This window comes from Symsagittifera roscoffensis, chromosome 6 (assembly GCF_963678635.1).
Source record: "Symsagittifera roscoffensis chromosome 6, txSymRosc1.1, whole genome shotgun sequence".
Classification (NCBI taxonomy): domain Eukaryota; kingdom Metazoa; phylum Xenacoelomorpha; order Acoela; family Convolutidae; genus Symsagittifera; species Symsagittifera roscoffensis.
In genome coordinates this window covers 27,029,272-27,045,071 of record NC_087067.1, presented here as the reverse complement: position 1 = coordinate 27,045,071, position 15,800 = coordinate 27,029,272, and the positions used below count along the sequence as shown (strand labels likewise).

Below are 15,800 nucleotides of genomic sequence, written 5' to 3'. Positions count from 1 at the left end.
TTTTGAAGCGATCTTCGCCGGTCTTGAAAATTCATGACAGGATCTTGCAAGTTTTTCAAAAAAAAGTTCTTCGAAATTTTTCACAGCTTCACCAAGATTTGAAAAGGATTGCAAAAGATGCTGGTTCTGGGATGCATGTAGCTAAATCTGATCTGCCAATGTTCGCGCTACAAAATCAAGCATTTCAAGTAACATTTCAAGCAGATTAAAAACGACAGGTTTTTCTGTACAAAATGTGCGTTTCAAAAACTTCAAAAAATATTTTGATTCACATTTCTGGCTGTTCGTATTTAACTCAAATTCTATTTTAAGGGGCCAGAAATCAAAGTATTCATTTCAAATTCACTATGAATATTGGAATATTGATTTGACTTGTTCAAAACGTGGTAAATCAATAACTTTGATTTTTGGAAAGCAAATAAACCTAAATTATTTGTGCTAGTGAATCTTTTGGTTCATTTAACGCAGAGTTAAAATATCTCCAATTTGGAAGGAAAGTCAGTCCAATAGTTCCCCGCACTGACAAAAATGGTTTCGGATCGATTTAAATTGAATTTGAATCAGTTTTAAATCGATCCAAACCAAATATCATTGTACATTTTACGAACTTGAATGGATTTAAATCGATCTTTTTGAAAATTTTAAATCAATTTAAGTGTCTAAAAAATCGATTTAAATAGATTTGGATGGATTTTCCGACATAGTAAAATCGATTTTTTTGCTAACAAGGCAAAAAAACATGCTATTTAGAAAACTAACTGAAATAGTTTATTTTTGATTTTTAAATAAAAACACGCGTGCCAGATGTTTTAGAATTCCAGAAGTAAATAAAAAATGTTAATATAAACCAGATTTAGAGCTCATAAATATGCAATGAAGTCATAGAAAAACAACATTGTAAAACGGATCTTGGGCAAAAATCTGTGTAACGAATGAAGAAATTAGTCAATATAAATCAGATTTTGAGCTCAAACATATGCAATAAAATTTTTAAAAAACTGTCAATAAAAATCAGATATTGGGCGAAAATCAATGTATTAAATAGAGAAAAAATTCGCTAAAAACTAATAGTTTTTTTGTCTAAATATGGTGGGGGAAGACCTAAGGCATGCATTTTGTTGTTTTTTTTTTAATTCTGAAAACAACGAAAATGCATGTCATAGGTCTTCCCCCACAATATATAGACAATGCTTCTCAGACAAAACACCACTAAGAGGGTGGTGTTTTTTATTATTATGAGACAATGCTTTTGGCACCGAATCCTTTTTCAGGAATTTTGATAAAACGAGAAAGCTGAAAAATAGACAAAGCAAAAAGATAACAAGTACCGAGGTGAAATGCGCTTAATACCACCGTGACTTCAAAGGCTAAGGAAGCATCCAATACGCACCCAGGAAAAAATTTATGAGGGGGGGGGTGAATGGGGGGGGTGGTTGATCTTGTTTTTCAAGCAACTCAGTCAAATTTGGTATCTGTAAGGACTCGTAACAAAACTTTTCATTTTTTTTCGGTCATTCGAAAATTTGAAGAAAAAAAAAGAAGTTAAAAAAATCAATTTAGATCGATTTCATTTCAGGTCAGATTTAAGATCGATTTGAATCGATTGAAAATCGACTGGAATCGATCTTTTTAGCGTTGAATTTAAATTGATTTGAATAGATTTAAAATCGATCCAAATCGATCTGAATTTTTTTTTGATTAACTTATTTTTTTTACAACTTAAATCGACTTCAATTTAATCTGCATACTTTTTTCATACCAAAATCGATCTAAATCCATTTTTGTCAAAGCGAGTCCTCCCTTTCACGGGAGAAGGGGGGGTTGTGGTTCAAAGTACATTGCTCGCATCTGCTTAGCTTTTTAAATACTTCTGCAGAAGGTGGTGGTGGAGATCCTTTTTTGGGTGTAGCATGCAGTGTGTAGTGTATGTGTGTGGGGCGGGTTGCTGATTGTAGTTCATGGCTACACCGAGGTAGGTTTCGTTTCAGAAGAGAGATTCGAGACAACTTTGAGCTCTCAGACTGAAATTTTTTGTCGGAAAATAGTACCGAGTTTCTAATGGTTATTAGTGTTTAGAATTTATTTGGACAAAAAGGCCCCCCCCCTCCCACTCCTTCCCGGCCTAATCAATCCGCGCCCATTGAATCAATGTCGCTTGCTGCCAGAAAAACAGACATTCTCGACAGAAACATTTCCAACTCATGGTCAAGAACTTTGCTCAAGTGCCAGAATTTACAAAAAAGTTTGTATATATAAGCTGTTTTAACAAACATAAATCATCATTAAGCGAATTAAAAAATTTATTTAAAATTAAATTGAACTGATCATCTGAACTATCAAACCCTTCCTCATACTATTGCATATAAAATACCCGGGTTGACATCCCTGGACTAAAACGCTTGGCATACAGTTCCATAGATTGAATCTGCGGTAAAAATGCAAGTGATGTTATTATTATTGCAACAACTTTTGCGATAATTTCCTCGTGCAATAAACTTTTTGATTTATGAAGCATGATAATTGCATTTTTGTCAACCCGGTAGGTTTCAATTTTTAAAATCACTTGGAAATGAGTTTGTAAAAACGATTAGTTCACGCTTTCTTCTCTATTATGTTATGATACGCCCTGTTAGGTAGTTGCCGCCGTACTACGCCCGTTAAGCCCTTTCTTGCCGAAAATGGTGTTGTTTTTCCTCACTGAAGTCAAGACTGCGTTATGCTTCCTGCGAGGTTTCCTACATTTCAAGATATCAATAAACGTATTTCTAAATGTCTCATTCGCAACTCCATAACAAATTGGGTTCAAGGTCGAGTTCAGATAACACAACCAGTAGAAAAAGGTCCAGACGAAAGGTGTCACATTCAGCCCGAATGCCTGAAGAATAACTAGAACGTTATAAGGAGTCCAAGTGAGAATAAAAGCAGCCGCTATCAGACTGAGCACTCGGGCAGCCTTTCGATCCCCGCTCGGCCCACCTCGTCGTCCGCACATGCCAGATATCGCATAAGCTCCAGATTTGTTGATTCTGAGAAAAAAAATTGTTAAAATTTTTTTGATATCCTCTGGCTGATAAATTACATGTTTTTTTATTTGAATGACTAGTTGAAAGTTTGACGATTTTTCGATGTTTATAACAAGCCTAATTTTGTACAGAGGTCAATCAATTTTTGTGTTAGCTTGTTTGGGAATTCTGAAAGAATTCTTTTGTTATCTGAAACGCAATTTTAGAGTCCTATTTAGAGATACTCATTTATAAAGATGTAAATGGAAACATTAAAATATATTTATAAATCAAGACCGAAAAAAATTGATCTAAGATTCGTTCGATGGAGGAATAAAATTTGAGTTGAAACTCCTCAGAGGTTATTTTGGGTCTTAAAATTGCTTTTTTTATCATCAACGTTAATTATTCTAAGGGGCGTGAACGAGTTATTATAAAATTGAAAAAAAACCTTGTTCCATAATTAGAGAGAGAACTGCACGGAAAACGAATTCAATGATTGAAGTGAACTAATTCACGCCCGCAGAAAAACTAAACGAAGATGGAAAAAGAAATTTCCAGATCTAAAAATAACCAGTGAGCAGCGTGGCCTTTTTTCCTTATATGACCGCATCTATGTATCTAACCAACCATACTACCCTCTATATTAAAAAAAACTTAGAAAAAAGTCATCATTTGTCTAATAATTCTTTTTTTGAGGCGAATTAACATAGTCACTTAAGTCTGCGGGATTTTAAAGTCCGTTTTTTTAAAATAAAATACTTGTGGGAATTTAACAGTAAAGTGCCACAAATTCTAACTGAAATATTAGTTCTTCGCAAAATGAAGTTCCGCAGGAGAGAAAATTCCAGGCGAACAACCAAGACTAGATAACTCTTTTAATATTTCGTTTTTTGTATTGTTATACTAATTTAAGGGACAAAATTAAAAGACAATTTTTTTTCTGTTTCAAACACCCTAACTTCAAAGGAAAATTCGGAGTGCATTTATTTATAATTTCAACGAAATTTGTACTTTGATAGTTAGAAAATCTTGGCAGCAACTCATTAATTGGTTTTTACACTAGCCGGCAAAATTAACGCAAAATTGGTAAAAGTCTTAGCTAAGTTTTTACATAGAGCAAGAGCTACCCTCTATGAAACTATTTAAGTCTGGTATCAGAGACTTACCAATGAAATTCGGGTCTGACAATGCCAGATTTCTTCATCTGCCCAGGTTTTGCATGGAAGTGAAAACTTTCTCGAATAAGCGGAGCAAAAAAATGTTCATGCGACATGAAACATTCTCAGCGAGAAAATTGAAATAATCAAAGTGGAAACTTTACAAGTCTCGACTTTTTTTGCTTTTTCACTCGAAGTGAAAAATTTAGCGCAGATTAAAAAATCTGGCACTTTTAGACCCGGATAATTCGAATAGCATAAAAAGTTTAAAAAACCAATTTTACTTAAGTTTTCACACTGGTTGTTTCAATTTTCTCACTGAAATTGTTTCACGTAGCATGGAAAAAATTTTTTTGTTATGCTTATTCAACAAAGACTTCATTTCGATGCAAAAATTAGTGCAGATGTGTAAAATCTGGCATTTCCAGGCCCGGATTATAGTAGTAAGTTAAGTATGAAAAGAAATTATATTTATATATATAATAAATTTTCTTCATAATAATAATAAATATATACTAATATATATATATATGAATATGTAAATTCAATTTGGTCTACATAACCTAGGTTTTCGAAACTTAAATTTGCATTTTTTTTTACCACTAGTGCGCAGTGTTCGAATTAGTTTTTCCACAACAAGTTGAAGTTTTGCTTACAACCATCGCGTTTTTATTAAATAAATGCTTCTTCAGAATTCGAATTTATTTTAAATATTTATTTCAATTTTTGTTCAAACCTCACATGAGAAATTCATTTCTTTTTAAGTTTCAAATAGGAAAGATACACCTATTAGAGCCCTTTATAATTGCAATTTCACACTATCTTGATTGCAGTCTCGTTGCTTCCACAAAATGAGCTCCTGGGTTGACCTCCATACACCGAAAATGCTTATCATACAATTCCATACATCAAGTGTGTGGGAAAATGTTTGTCATACAATTTTCATACAATTTCTAAAAATGGTTGAAAACTGGTATAAACTCATTTCTGTGGCCGTTTGATTCTAATAAAACAATCTGGTGATAAAAAACTGGTTTTCGTTTTTTGAAAAAAATGCTTATCATACAATTCCCATATATGGAAATTGTATGACTGGCATTTTTTTGGTGGCGACACAAAAACATTTTCAAGTAATTTTGAAAATTTAGCCCAAAAATTTTTTGTTTTTTTTTTTCAACCGCAAATCGATTTTCGCACGCAAACAAACATTTTTCGAAAAAAAAATTTTGCATGCAAAATTTAATATTTTGTGTGCATAACGTAGTCCTGGATACGATAAAATTGGCTTTTATTTTCTTTTCACTTGATTTTTTAATCAAAAACGCTGAAAAGTCCTCTTTCTTTTGTATGGGGTGTTAATGTACGCCTTGATCATTGTCTGATAATTTGGAAATTCAAAAATTCAATATAATCATCATTTAAAAATTTTGCCGGAAAAAAAAAGTTTGTTACTTTTTTTATATAAATTGTGAAAGACAGCCATAATCAGGTCGTTTTCTATGCATTGTAAATGCAAGACCGTCCAACCTTTGGTGTTTTGAGTCACCAAGGTCTTTGTCACTTGTATTCGGTTGCAACTACAACCGAAAATTTTTCAGAAACTAAATTTAGAAAGAAAAAATCAAAATTTTTGGTTTATGGGAAAACACCTATCATACAATTTTCATATATGGAAAAATGCTTATCATAGAGTTTTCATACAATTTTCTGTACGTATGGAATTGTATGAAATTGTATGACAAGAAGTTTCTCATATATGGAAATTGTATGATAAGAAGTTTTGGTCAACCCGGGCTACCTGATCCCTGATCGGGAGTTGTAACTGTATCCCTATCTAGAAATATACTTCCACATATTTGTTCTTTTCATATGATCTCAGCTGACCTTATACACATTGGGCTGATTTCTCTAGCTTACTTCCGTCAGGAGTGTATCATTTTGACCTCAGATTTTAGCATTATGCTGGGCTCATACTCCTTTGAAATTTTTGAATTTAGCTTTTTTTCATAATTGTCACCCTCATCAACTAGCAAAGCAAACATTAAGCACCAAGTGAGTTGACTTGTGATAGCATTTTTTATGATTGCAAATCCAATATCTTATTTTGAAAAAAGTATGCTTTTAGAACGTGACACAAAGTCCGCTTTAAGAAAATTACGATCATATAAAAGCACCAAAAAAAGATCTCTAATTAAGGGAGCATCTTGACAATATTGAATAACCAGGAGATTGAACGATATTGCTAGTAAAGATAGTGAAAATTGCTCTCAGTCAGGATCGGGAATTGCAATTGACAAACATAGCCAAGTGACAGTTGGAAAAGAGCAATGAAAACAAGGAAACTTTAAAAAAAACTGACTTGTTTTTTCAAAAAACTTCAACTTTTGAAATTCGAAGAAAAAAACAGATGGCATTCAAGTTCTTTGAATTCGCAGACTAATTTCTGATGGACACTTTTTTGTTAAAATTAACTCAATTTGAGAAAACTGGATCAATACGTAAAATTTTTATTTCGCTTGAAATCTGATATTTAATTTCCATTTTCGAAATCAGAAGTCGATCACGTTTTTCGCGACTTTTACACTTTTGCTGTTCGATAGTGGAGTTTTCCTTCCTTTTAACAATCGAAATTTACTGAATTTGAAAAGAAACCACAAGTCAAACCGCGAAAAATCAAAATTGAGCGTGAACAAAGCTTAAGACTTTTTCCAGATAAAAAATCGGCAAGACTTATATAAAAGTACTCACTACGTTCATTACTTCTAATAAATGAGACCGCAACTTTCTATACTAGGTTTCCTATACTTATTTTTGCTAGTTAAACTAGGTTCCGTTGAGCCTGGTCTTCTAACTATTTTTTAAGAACTCCGTATTTTGTTTATAATTTTGAACTTTAACGTACTTGGATTTTTATTCCATCCAGTTGGTAGTTACCAACTTGGATGAAAAGTTAAGAAGACCTTCTCTTTTCCTTTTGATTGGAAAACAATACAAGACTGCTCATATCAAGGCAAATTTTCGAAGGTTTCGACAGCCAAATTAAGTCTATGAGAATTGTTTGTCAAAAATTTATTTAAAAAATGCAAGTAATACAAGACAATTCGTATCAGGGCAAATTTTTGAAAATTCTGACAGCCAAATAAAGTCTCTAAAAATTTTTTGGTCAAAAAATGATTTAAAAAATTGAAAAACTAGCACATTTATATATACATATATATTTTATACTTCTTTTCATTTCACCACCCACTCTATCTTAAGAACAACGTGATCAATTGTGAATCTAGTAGCGCATTAAAAAGAGCAAATTGCTTGCCCCAATTCAAATTGGAACGATTTATTTGATTGCTTACGCTTTCATAGCCTGAAGCATATTGCGCGATAATTATCCCAAGTTGGCGAAACTAGCAATTTTCAAAAGTCAGACAACAATGCGTAAAAAAGCGTTGGTATGTAGAATGCGCTTGCTCGGCTGCGCTTACTTCCGGCACGGGAGGAATACTGCGCGTGAATCACAGTTCCACTCTTAATATACTGTTACGAATTGTCACTTATTACGAATTGTCGCTTGTTGCGAATTATCCCCTGTTACGAACGTTAGCCTCACAATTTTCAAACCCCTTATAGTTTTGCAAATTATTATCACAAGTGGAATAATTTTTTTTTGAGAAAAGTTAGAACAAAGCCAATCGAAGATTGGAAAAGAGTAATGAACGCAAGTAAAATAAAAAAACTTTGTTGAAAAAATCTCAACTTTCGAGTTTGAAAGAAAAAATAGATGCTTTCAAGCTGTTTGATTTCCTAATACGACTTATGATTGGCGCTTTTTTGATAGCATTAACCCAAATTGAGAAAATTGGATCAACAGGTAAAGTTTTATTCCGCTGGAAATCTAAAAATTAAACTCCAGTTTTGAAACTAGAAATCGTTCTCAAAAAGTGCATATATATCTAAGTGCATTCATCAACATGTATGAATGCACATCTGTAGTTATTAGAAACTTTTATGCACATCTCAAAACTTGTTCTTGAAAAAAAAGTTCAGCAAGACCTATATAAGAGTCTTCACTACGCTCATTACTCTTAACCAGAAGTTCAATAGTTTTCAGTTGATATGAAAATTTTTTGTGAAAAATGACTATTTCATTGGACTGGAGAGAAAACCATCCGAGCACAACATTTTGTCACTTTCTTCGAAAGTCAGGTCAAACATAGATGATAATTGAAGAGAAGTTAGAGCGCAGACTAGACATTGAAATTGTGGTAAGTTTCCTCTCCAAATATGTGAAGCTAAAATTGTCCGCTCACTAAGTTGCGGGTTAAACTCTCAGTTTTAATGGGCTGTCATCTCTTACTCAGAGCCATGCTGACTTCATCCGATCTAAACCACTTTGTTTAACGAAGATAAATTGCGCGATAGTCACAATTTTACTGTTTTACCGTAATCCGTCAGAAACTTTCTTTTTCTCGAGCCAATTTTTAATATTTATTGCTACTAAAAAATGTTCGGACTTTTTTCACATTTGAGGTAAGAACTTTTTTGGATACAAGAACAGCTACCCAAGTTTTCTGTGTGAACGAATATTTGATATTATCTGTTAGGTTAAGTCCTAAATATTATATCTTGTACACTAACTGCAGCGGTCGTTGTTTGTTGTGAGACTTTTTGTTGCTTCCGTTTCTGCCGCTGCCGTTTTTGTCCCTATTGTGGTTGTGGCGGTCGTCGCGGTGGTGATTACTTCTGCCGTCAAGAGTGGCAATCGGGGTGCTGTTTGATTCGCTGACGACCACCGAGTCACTTAACTTCACACACGAATGGGGCGCCGAAGACTGGTTGTCGTCAGTGTTTCTCCTAACACTGCAAAAAACATGCTTCATAAAAAAGTGCAAGAATTTTAAACGCGATTAACCAATAGGAGCCATGAGTCACTTTTTTAAACAATTTTTGCATTTATGAAATTGAATTTTCAGATGACCTTGAAATAACATATCCTCTGTCCAGAAAACAGAAATCAATAGCAAAAGTAACCGTACAGTAGAAACTGAAATTAAAATTGATTTGAAATTTGACTTGAATTGAGTTAGTGCTGGCAGAAAACGTGTTGGTATTGAAAGCAACTTGAAATTTCACCAGAATATAGCGTTGTTTTTGCAAATTTTAGGGCCCTATTTAATATAGAAACCAAGATAGCCGGTTGCTGTAGAAGTAGCGCAGAACGTTTCATTCACATTTTCCAAAAAAATAATGACAGGAAAGTTGATAAAAAAAACGACTCACGGGTGAAAAGATGTTAATATGATATATTCCACGAACCATTTTGATGATTATTTGTGATTTCTCCTTTTCAATCACAAGAAATCTCAAATAAAGTACATACAGAAAATTACCAAGTTTTTCAAAAGGTGACAAAATGTTTTTAGTTGAAATTCCATTCAAAAATTATTCGCTTTGGAAAACCCCACTTTGCAAAAAGCTAGTCTTCAAAGTAAAAAATTTCTGATTTTGGCTCATCAATGCGAATACTTTTTAAGCCTTTTTCCGATCTTACTCTAGCCCCTAGGGGTGAGCAGGAGCTGAGGTGAAGGGTATGCTTTTTTCAGGCCGAATTTGTTTACCTTAAAGAAATTTCGTAGTGGTTCAAATGTGGTTTGATATTAAAGCTCTTTGAGCTGCTATTCAGATTTTTTTAAAACTTAAAAACAGCTTTCTCAGTTTCAAGAAGAACCTGTCGTTTAAATGAACACTGTAAACCTCTCGTTTAAATGAACACTGTGAAAACTTAAGCAAAGATTTTCAAGTTTTTTTTTTGATTTTTTTAAGTTTTCTTAATACGTTCTAATTTTTTTAATCAATGTGATCGGAACGTTTTGTGCTACTTGCCAATCAACTACATATCTTGCTTGGTTCCAAGAAAAATAATTCTCATACTGAGCTTCGTTGCAGCATTTTAATCAGCAGCTCATACCGCTGAATTCGCGGAACTTCTGATTAATTAGTCAAATTATAGTAAGCGGCATGGTTCGCTGCAATCTAATCAATAACTTATTCCGTTGAATTCCCGGAGCATCAGATTAGGTAGTCCAATTAAATTATTCAGAGCCTCAAAACGTCTAGCTATCTAAATTGAATATGGTACCAAATTGGCCAACCAAATCACACAATAACATTTTTTTTTGCGGTTTTGAATAGCTTTTGTTTGACGAGCAGTTTTTGTCTCAACTCTGTGTATACAATTCAAAAAGGCCGCTTGCAGCACAAAAAAAGACTGCATGTGTCAAAAAAACTTACAGAGCTTTAAATTTTGAAATTGCGATTTTTTTGTTTGATTCACAGCCCCCAAGCCAATATCGTATTCAAATTTGAGTTTTGATGCGGACTATTAGGAATAGACAGCTTCCTTCAATGCAATTTGAAAAACTTTTTAGACCTAAATACTTCGGGGCGCTGAAAAACAGTGCCTGCTTAGGCGTTGTGCAATTTGACAAGCTCTAAAAAACGTGCATAATTTATTAAATATCTGAATACGATGTCAAGAAATCGATATCTACGAACTGGTTTTAAAATTTTTGTTTCGAAGTCATTCTTCTTCTGTAAAAATTGATGTCATTAAACTAAACATGACTGCTCGAATCAGGGCGAAGCCCTGAATGTTCAGACTGCCTTTTAAGGTCTATAGAGCAGTAATAACTCCAGAAGATTAAATGTAAAAACAAACATTTTTTTATTTGAGATTTTTGTAAAAATCATCACCTAACATGCCATATACAGTACAAACTGATCAATTTCGCGCCTAAAAACAAAAAATGACGGCAAATAAGCTTCCTTCAACCAACTTGGAACGATTTCTAAGACGGATTAAATCTCCGCTTACGCGTTAATAGCGCTAAATATATCGCGCGTTAATTGTTCAAAAATGGCCGAAATGGCCATTTTTAAACCCCCATAACTTTACGGAACTTGATCACATGTGAAATGTTTTTTCAAATTTAAGCTCAAGACTACAATACATTTTGAATGATATAAAAAATTCCGTTAAAAAGGGCTAGTTAAAAAGTCGAAATTTGTCTAAAGAAAAAGAAACCACCCCGAGCGCAAATATTCCGTTACTTTCGTTACGAACGCCGGAACAATAATATATACCGCTGAAAATAAAATTTATATAAACAACAGTATAAATTTTTGGTAATCTGTTTATGGAAGATAGAAAAACTATGAACAATAAAAACAAGTTCAAATTCTGCTGCGCAATATTTTTTGGTTTGTGACTGCAGTTTTGCATGCAAAGTTTTCTAGAAATAAAATATCTACTCTTTCGAGTTTAATAATCTGACTGTATGGAACTTTGTATTCGGGTGTGTTTTAGGTTTTTATTTTGCTTTTTTCACACAAAATCAAGTACCACAATTAATTATTGGAATGGTTTGAGTGATATTTCATAATAAAGCCCTTCTATTCGTGATTTCAACTTCTTTAAACAATTTGAAAAAAATTCTCGATTTTAAGAAAACCCGGATAGAAGAAAAGCCGGTTTGAATCTGCTTATAGTAAGCTTATAGTATTAGTCTTTTTAACCAAATTACGCTGTGAAAAATATGTTTTAATTCAATAAAAATACTAATTAATAATTTTTAGCGGATTTTTGGAAAAAAAAATATGTGAAAAATGTTGATTTCTTCTTATTTTTCTTAACTGTTTTTATTTTTTTTCTATGAGAAAGCTTGTTGTTCAATTGACCTAATTTACCATAACTATCGAAATTTCAGACTTTTTTCAAACTCATCCCAACATGAATCACAAATGACGCACATTTTGAAAAAAAAAGTTTTTTGTTCATGGCAGGAGCACTTTGTGCTACTTGCACAGCAGTCGGCTTCTTTGTTTATTTTTTGCGTTTATTGAAGTTCTTTGCAAATCAATTACTTAAAGTTTAATGAGATACAGACCATTTTTGGTAAGAAGGAGTTAAGAAGAAAACTAAATGTTCCCTCACCCTCAAGCAGTGAGCTCGGTTCCAATTTAGACCAGAATAAATTGCCTTTGGGCAATAAGAGTTTGACCGTTTTGAATTTTAATAATTTAGGCTTTTTGAGCTAATCAATCATAAATAGGAAAAAAGCAACGAATGTAAGTAGTTTACCTCAAATCTAGTAGTTTACCTCAAAACTGCAAGCTAACAATCTTAATTAACACCGTAGGCAACTATTTTGGATCTGTTTATTAAAATAGAAATAATGGTTGAATCGTTGAAAGCTGCTTATACGTTAGATTTTATGCTTTGAGCTTGGAATGAAACATTTACTAGAATGATACTTTTTCTACCTTTCTTGTTAAAATCTACTAAAACTTAAGCTTTTATTTTTTTTTAAAGATGATTATTAATATTTTTAGTAACACGCATCCAGTTTCAAGCGTTAATAATCGATTATATCACGATTTTAGTACCAGTTTCACTAAAATTGAGAAACAATCGATTTTAATCAATTAATAATCGATTATAATCACTCTTTTTAAAATCAAATTACAATCAATTATAACCAATGATAATCGATTATAATCGATTATTTATTCGTCTATTTTTCGATACAATTATAATCGATTATAATTGATTATAATCCATTATTTTTATTCATATTTCTATTTCATTAGTTTTGGACAACAATCCATTATAATCGATTATAATTGATTATAATCCCTTTTGTTTGTCCATTTTTGTCTTCGAAGTTGCATCTAAATAGTTTATATTTTATGCTTTTTGTGGACATTGGTTTCTATGAAAAATGAGAAAAATACTTTTAAAGTTTTCCAATTAATTCAAAAATATTAGTTTTTTTTCATTTCTTCCCTATTAGGGTTGTTTTGTGATGCATATTTTAAGCTTTTTTAAACACCAAAACATCAGCAAATTGATTTAGTCTCATGATTGATTCGGAAAATTTATTTTTCATATACCGCGAGAACCTTTCCACTCATATAAAAGGATCTCTATGAAACTTTTGTTTCGTGGTAAAACTTTGTGTTCAGATGAACCAAAGTGTTCAAGAGATCTCTCTTTCAGAGATTTTCTTATTGACACAAAATTAATAACCCATAAGATATAATTCGAATATAGAAACATTTCGGCAAAATAAGATGTTATAATCGATTATAAGCGATTATAATTGATTTTAGGGGTTTTTAATAAGAACTATAATCAATTATAATCGATTATAAGAGATTATAATTTCTTGGAAAATATCACGATTATAATCAATTATAAATCACTTAAGGACCTAATTTTGGTAATTATAATCGATTATAATTGTCAAAAAATCATCATAATAATCCGTTATAATCGATTATTTACGCCTAAACTTGGATGCGGGAAGAACAAACCTGGATAAATTAGGAGTCAGCAAGACTTTTCCGTAGGCTGTTCCGTTTTCGAGCTCAATCGTTAGGGTCCCCTCGGCCATCGTCGTGCTAATCGTCAAATTTCTCCGAGGCAAGTCGGTCGGTGATTGATTTTCACTTTTAGTTCTTCTCCCGTGGATATCCATATCTGAGGTCCCCAATCGGTTTCTCGAATTTGTCGTCTCCTCGTTTCGGGTTGACTTCACTGTCGATTTGTGAAACAAACCTTGTTGACCTTCGTTCATGAACTTTCGTGCCCTGGTATATGTAATCCACCAAATCTGCACGTAGAGAAACACCATGATGATAACAGGGAGATAAAACGCCCAAACAGACGTCGCAAAAGCGGCCACGAAGTCGTCCAAAAACCGAATGAAGCAAGTCCTCGGGCCGCTTCCGATTCCTTCCGTTCTCAAATGGTGTTTAGAGGGGTTGAAAATTGGCCAGAGAACAATTGAGGGCGCCCAGGTGACAAAGGGGACAAGCCAGACGACAGCGATTGCGACTAGGACTCGCCTGGCGGTGCGTTCCGGTCGGTACCGCAGAGGTCGCGAGATGCTGAGATAGCGGTCGAGTGAGATTAGTAGAAGATGAAGGGCGGACGCACCACTTACAGTGTAATCTACACAGAGGTAGAAAGTGCAGAAGTTCTCGTGGAATATCCACGTCTCGTCCTAAACAGAAAAACAAACTGCATAACAGTAGTTCTCAATATAATGCAAAAAAAAGATATCTAAAACTGTTTTTAGACAAACTTTTAAAAGCCAGGCACTTTTTTGAGCTGTAACAGTTCTAATAAAAAGCATTTGTGATGCAGATGTTTTTTAGAAAACTTGTCGAAATGGTAAATATCAGACCCTTGAAATTTTTGATAAAAAACTGGCAATTTAGGCTCTGTACTTAAAAATTGCCTTTTAAGGTTTATGGAAAAACAAAAACTGCCTTTTAAGGTTTATGGAAAAACAAAACAGGTATCATGAAAAAAAGTGTAATAAAAAATGAAAATTTTTTTTTTTTTAATTTAAGATTTGCTGTAAATATTCTCCCCCCACACACCACTTAAAGTACAAAGTGATAAATTTCGCTCCTAGTAACAAATGAACTATGGCAAATAAGCTTCCTTCAACCAATTTGAAACGATTTCTAAGACGGATTAAATCCGCTCAGGCATTAACAGCGCGAAATATATCGCGCGTTAATTGTCCCAAATTGGCCGAAATGGCAATCTTTAAACCCCATAACTTTACGAAAAACAAATCACAGGTAAAATAAAGTTTCAAATTATATTTTTTGAAACAATATTTTTTGAATGATATAAAAAATTCTGTCAAAAGTGGCTGGTTTAAAAGTCGAAATTTGTCTGAAGAAAAAAAAACACCCCGAGCACAAATATTCTGTTACTTTCGTTACAAAAGTCGGAACCACAAAATGTTTAAATTTGAAAGCTGAATAGACATACAAAATTGAGTGCAATAGAAAAACAATATGCCAGACTTCCGAAGAAAGTGATGAAGATTTGTTCTCGTTCAAGGGTTCTTCTTCAGACAATTCCAAATACTTTGAAAAAAAAAAAAAAATTCTGGCAACTTTTTTAGATCCTCCTGAAAACTATCAAAATTTTGAGCTGGAATTTTAAATTAATATTTGACCTTTGATTATTTCAAGCAAAGGCGATTTGTAAATTATCCATTTCAGGCTAAAAACCCGCAAGCAGCTTTTCAATCTTGCCCAAAATTGATTCCAATGTGAATTGAGGCAAGCTTGTTGATCTTACTGATACAATACTAGATGCCCAATTGTTTGTACTATGCATAGCGCGTGGGAGACGATTTTTAAAAAGTGTTGAAAAAAGATTATAAAAACGTCACATAAATTAAAAAATATTATTTTTTTCCGAAGTTTTCATCAATGTTTCAATCTCTAAAACATTTTTATAGACTTTAAAAGGGGCAATCAAAAGGTTCAGGACTTCTTTCCCTTGCAAGAAGCCTCGCTTAGTTTTCAGCTCAAATGTTCGATCTTTCAGATTTGACGAAAACTGTTTTTATTAGAGCCTAAGTTTTTCAGACCGGGAAAAATTATTTGACCTTATTCCTTAAAATGTAAAACAAGAAAAAACTTCACAATCACCAGCTTCAATTTCATGTTTCATATGCAAGAAGGCAGTAAAAAATTGCCAAACACAATCTTTATTTTTTCTGACGTTATTTTTCCAATTTTTTTTCAATCAACTCGATAAAACAATTTTTTT

At 33.0% G+C, this 15,800-nt stretch overlaps 1 protein-coding gene across 2 annotated transcripts in view; it reads right to left on the bottom strand.

The window, feature by feature from the left end:
- Window positions 1-2,263: 2,263 nt before the first annotated feature.
- LOC134847916 (muscarinic acetylcholine receptor M1-like) overlaps window positions 2,264-15,800 on the bottom strand; it is a 29,819-nt gene continuing 16,282 nt past the window's right edge. For both annotated transcript variants that reach the window (XM_063865196.1, XM_063865197.1), the window contains exons 3-5: window positions 13,532-14,223; window positions 8,795-9,016; window positions 2,264-3,026 (exon numbers count right to left, since the gene is read on the bottom strand). In XM_063865196.1, the coding sequence (XP_063721266.1) occupies window positions 2,630-3,026; window positions 8,795-9,016; window positions 13,532-14,223 (1,311 nt within the window). In that variant the 3' untranslated portion in view covers window positions 2,264-2,629. The remainder of the gene's footprint in view (window positions 3,027-8,794; window positions 9,017-13,531; window positions 14,224-15,800) is intronic.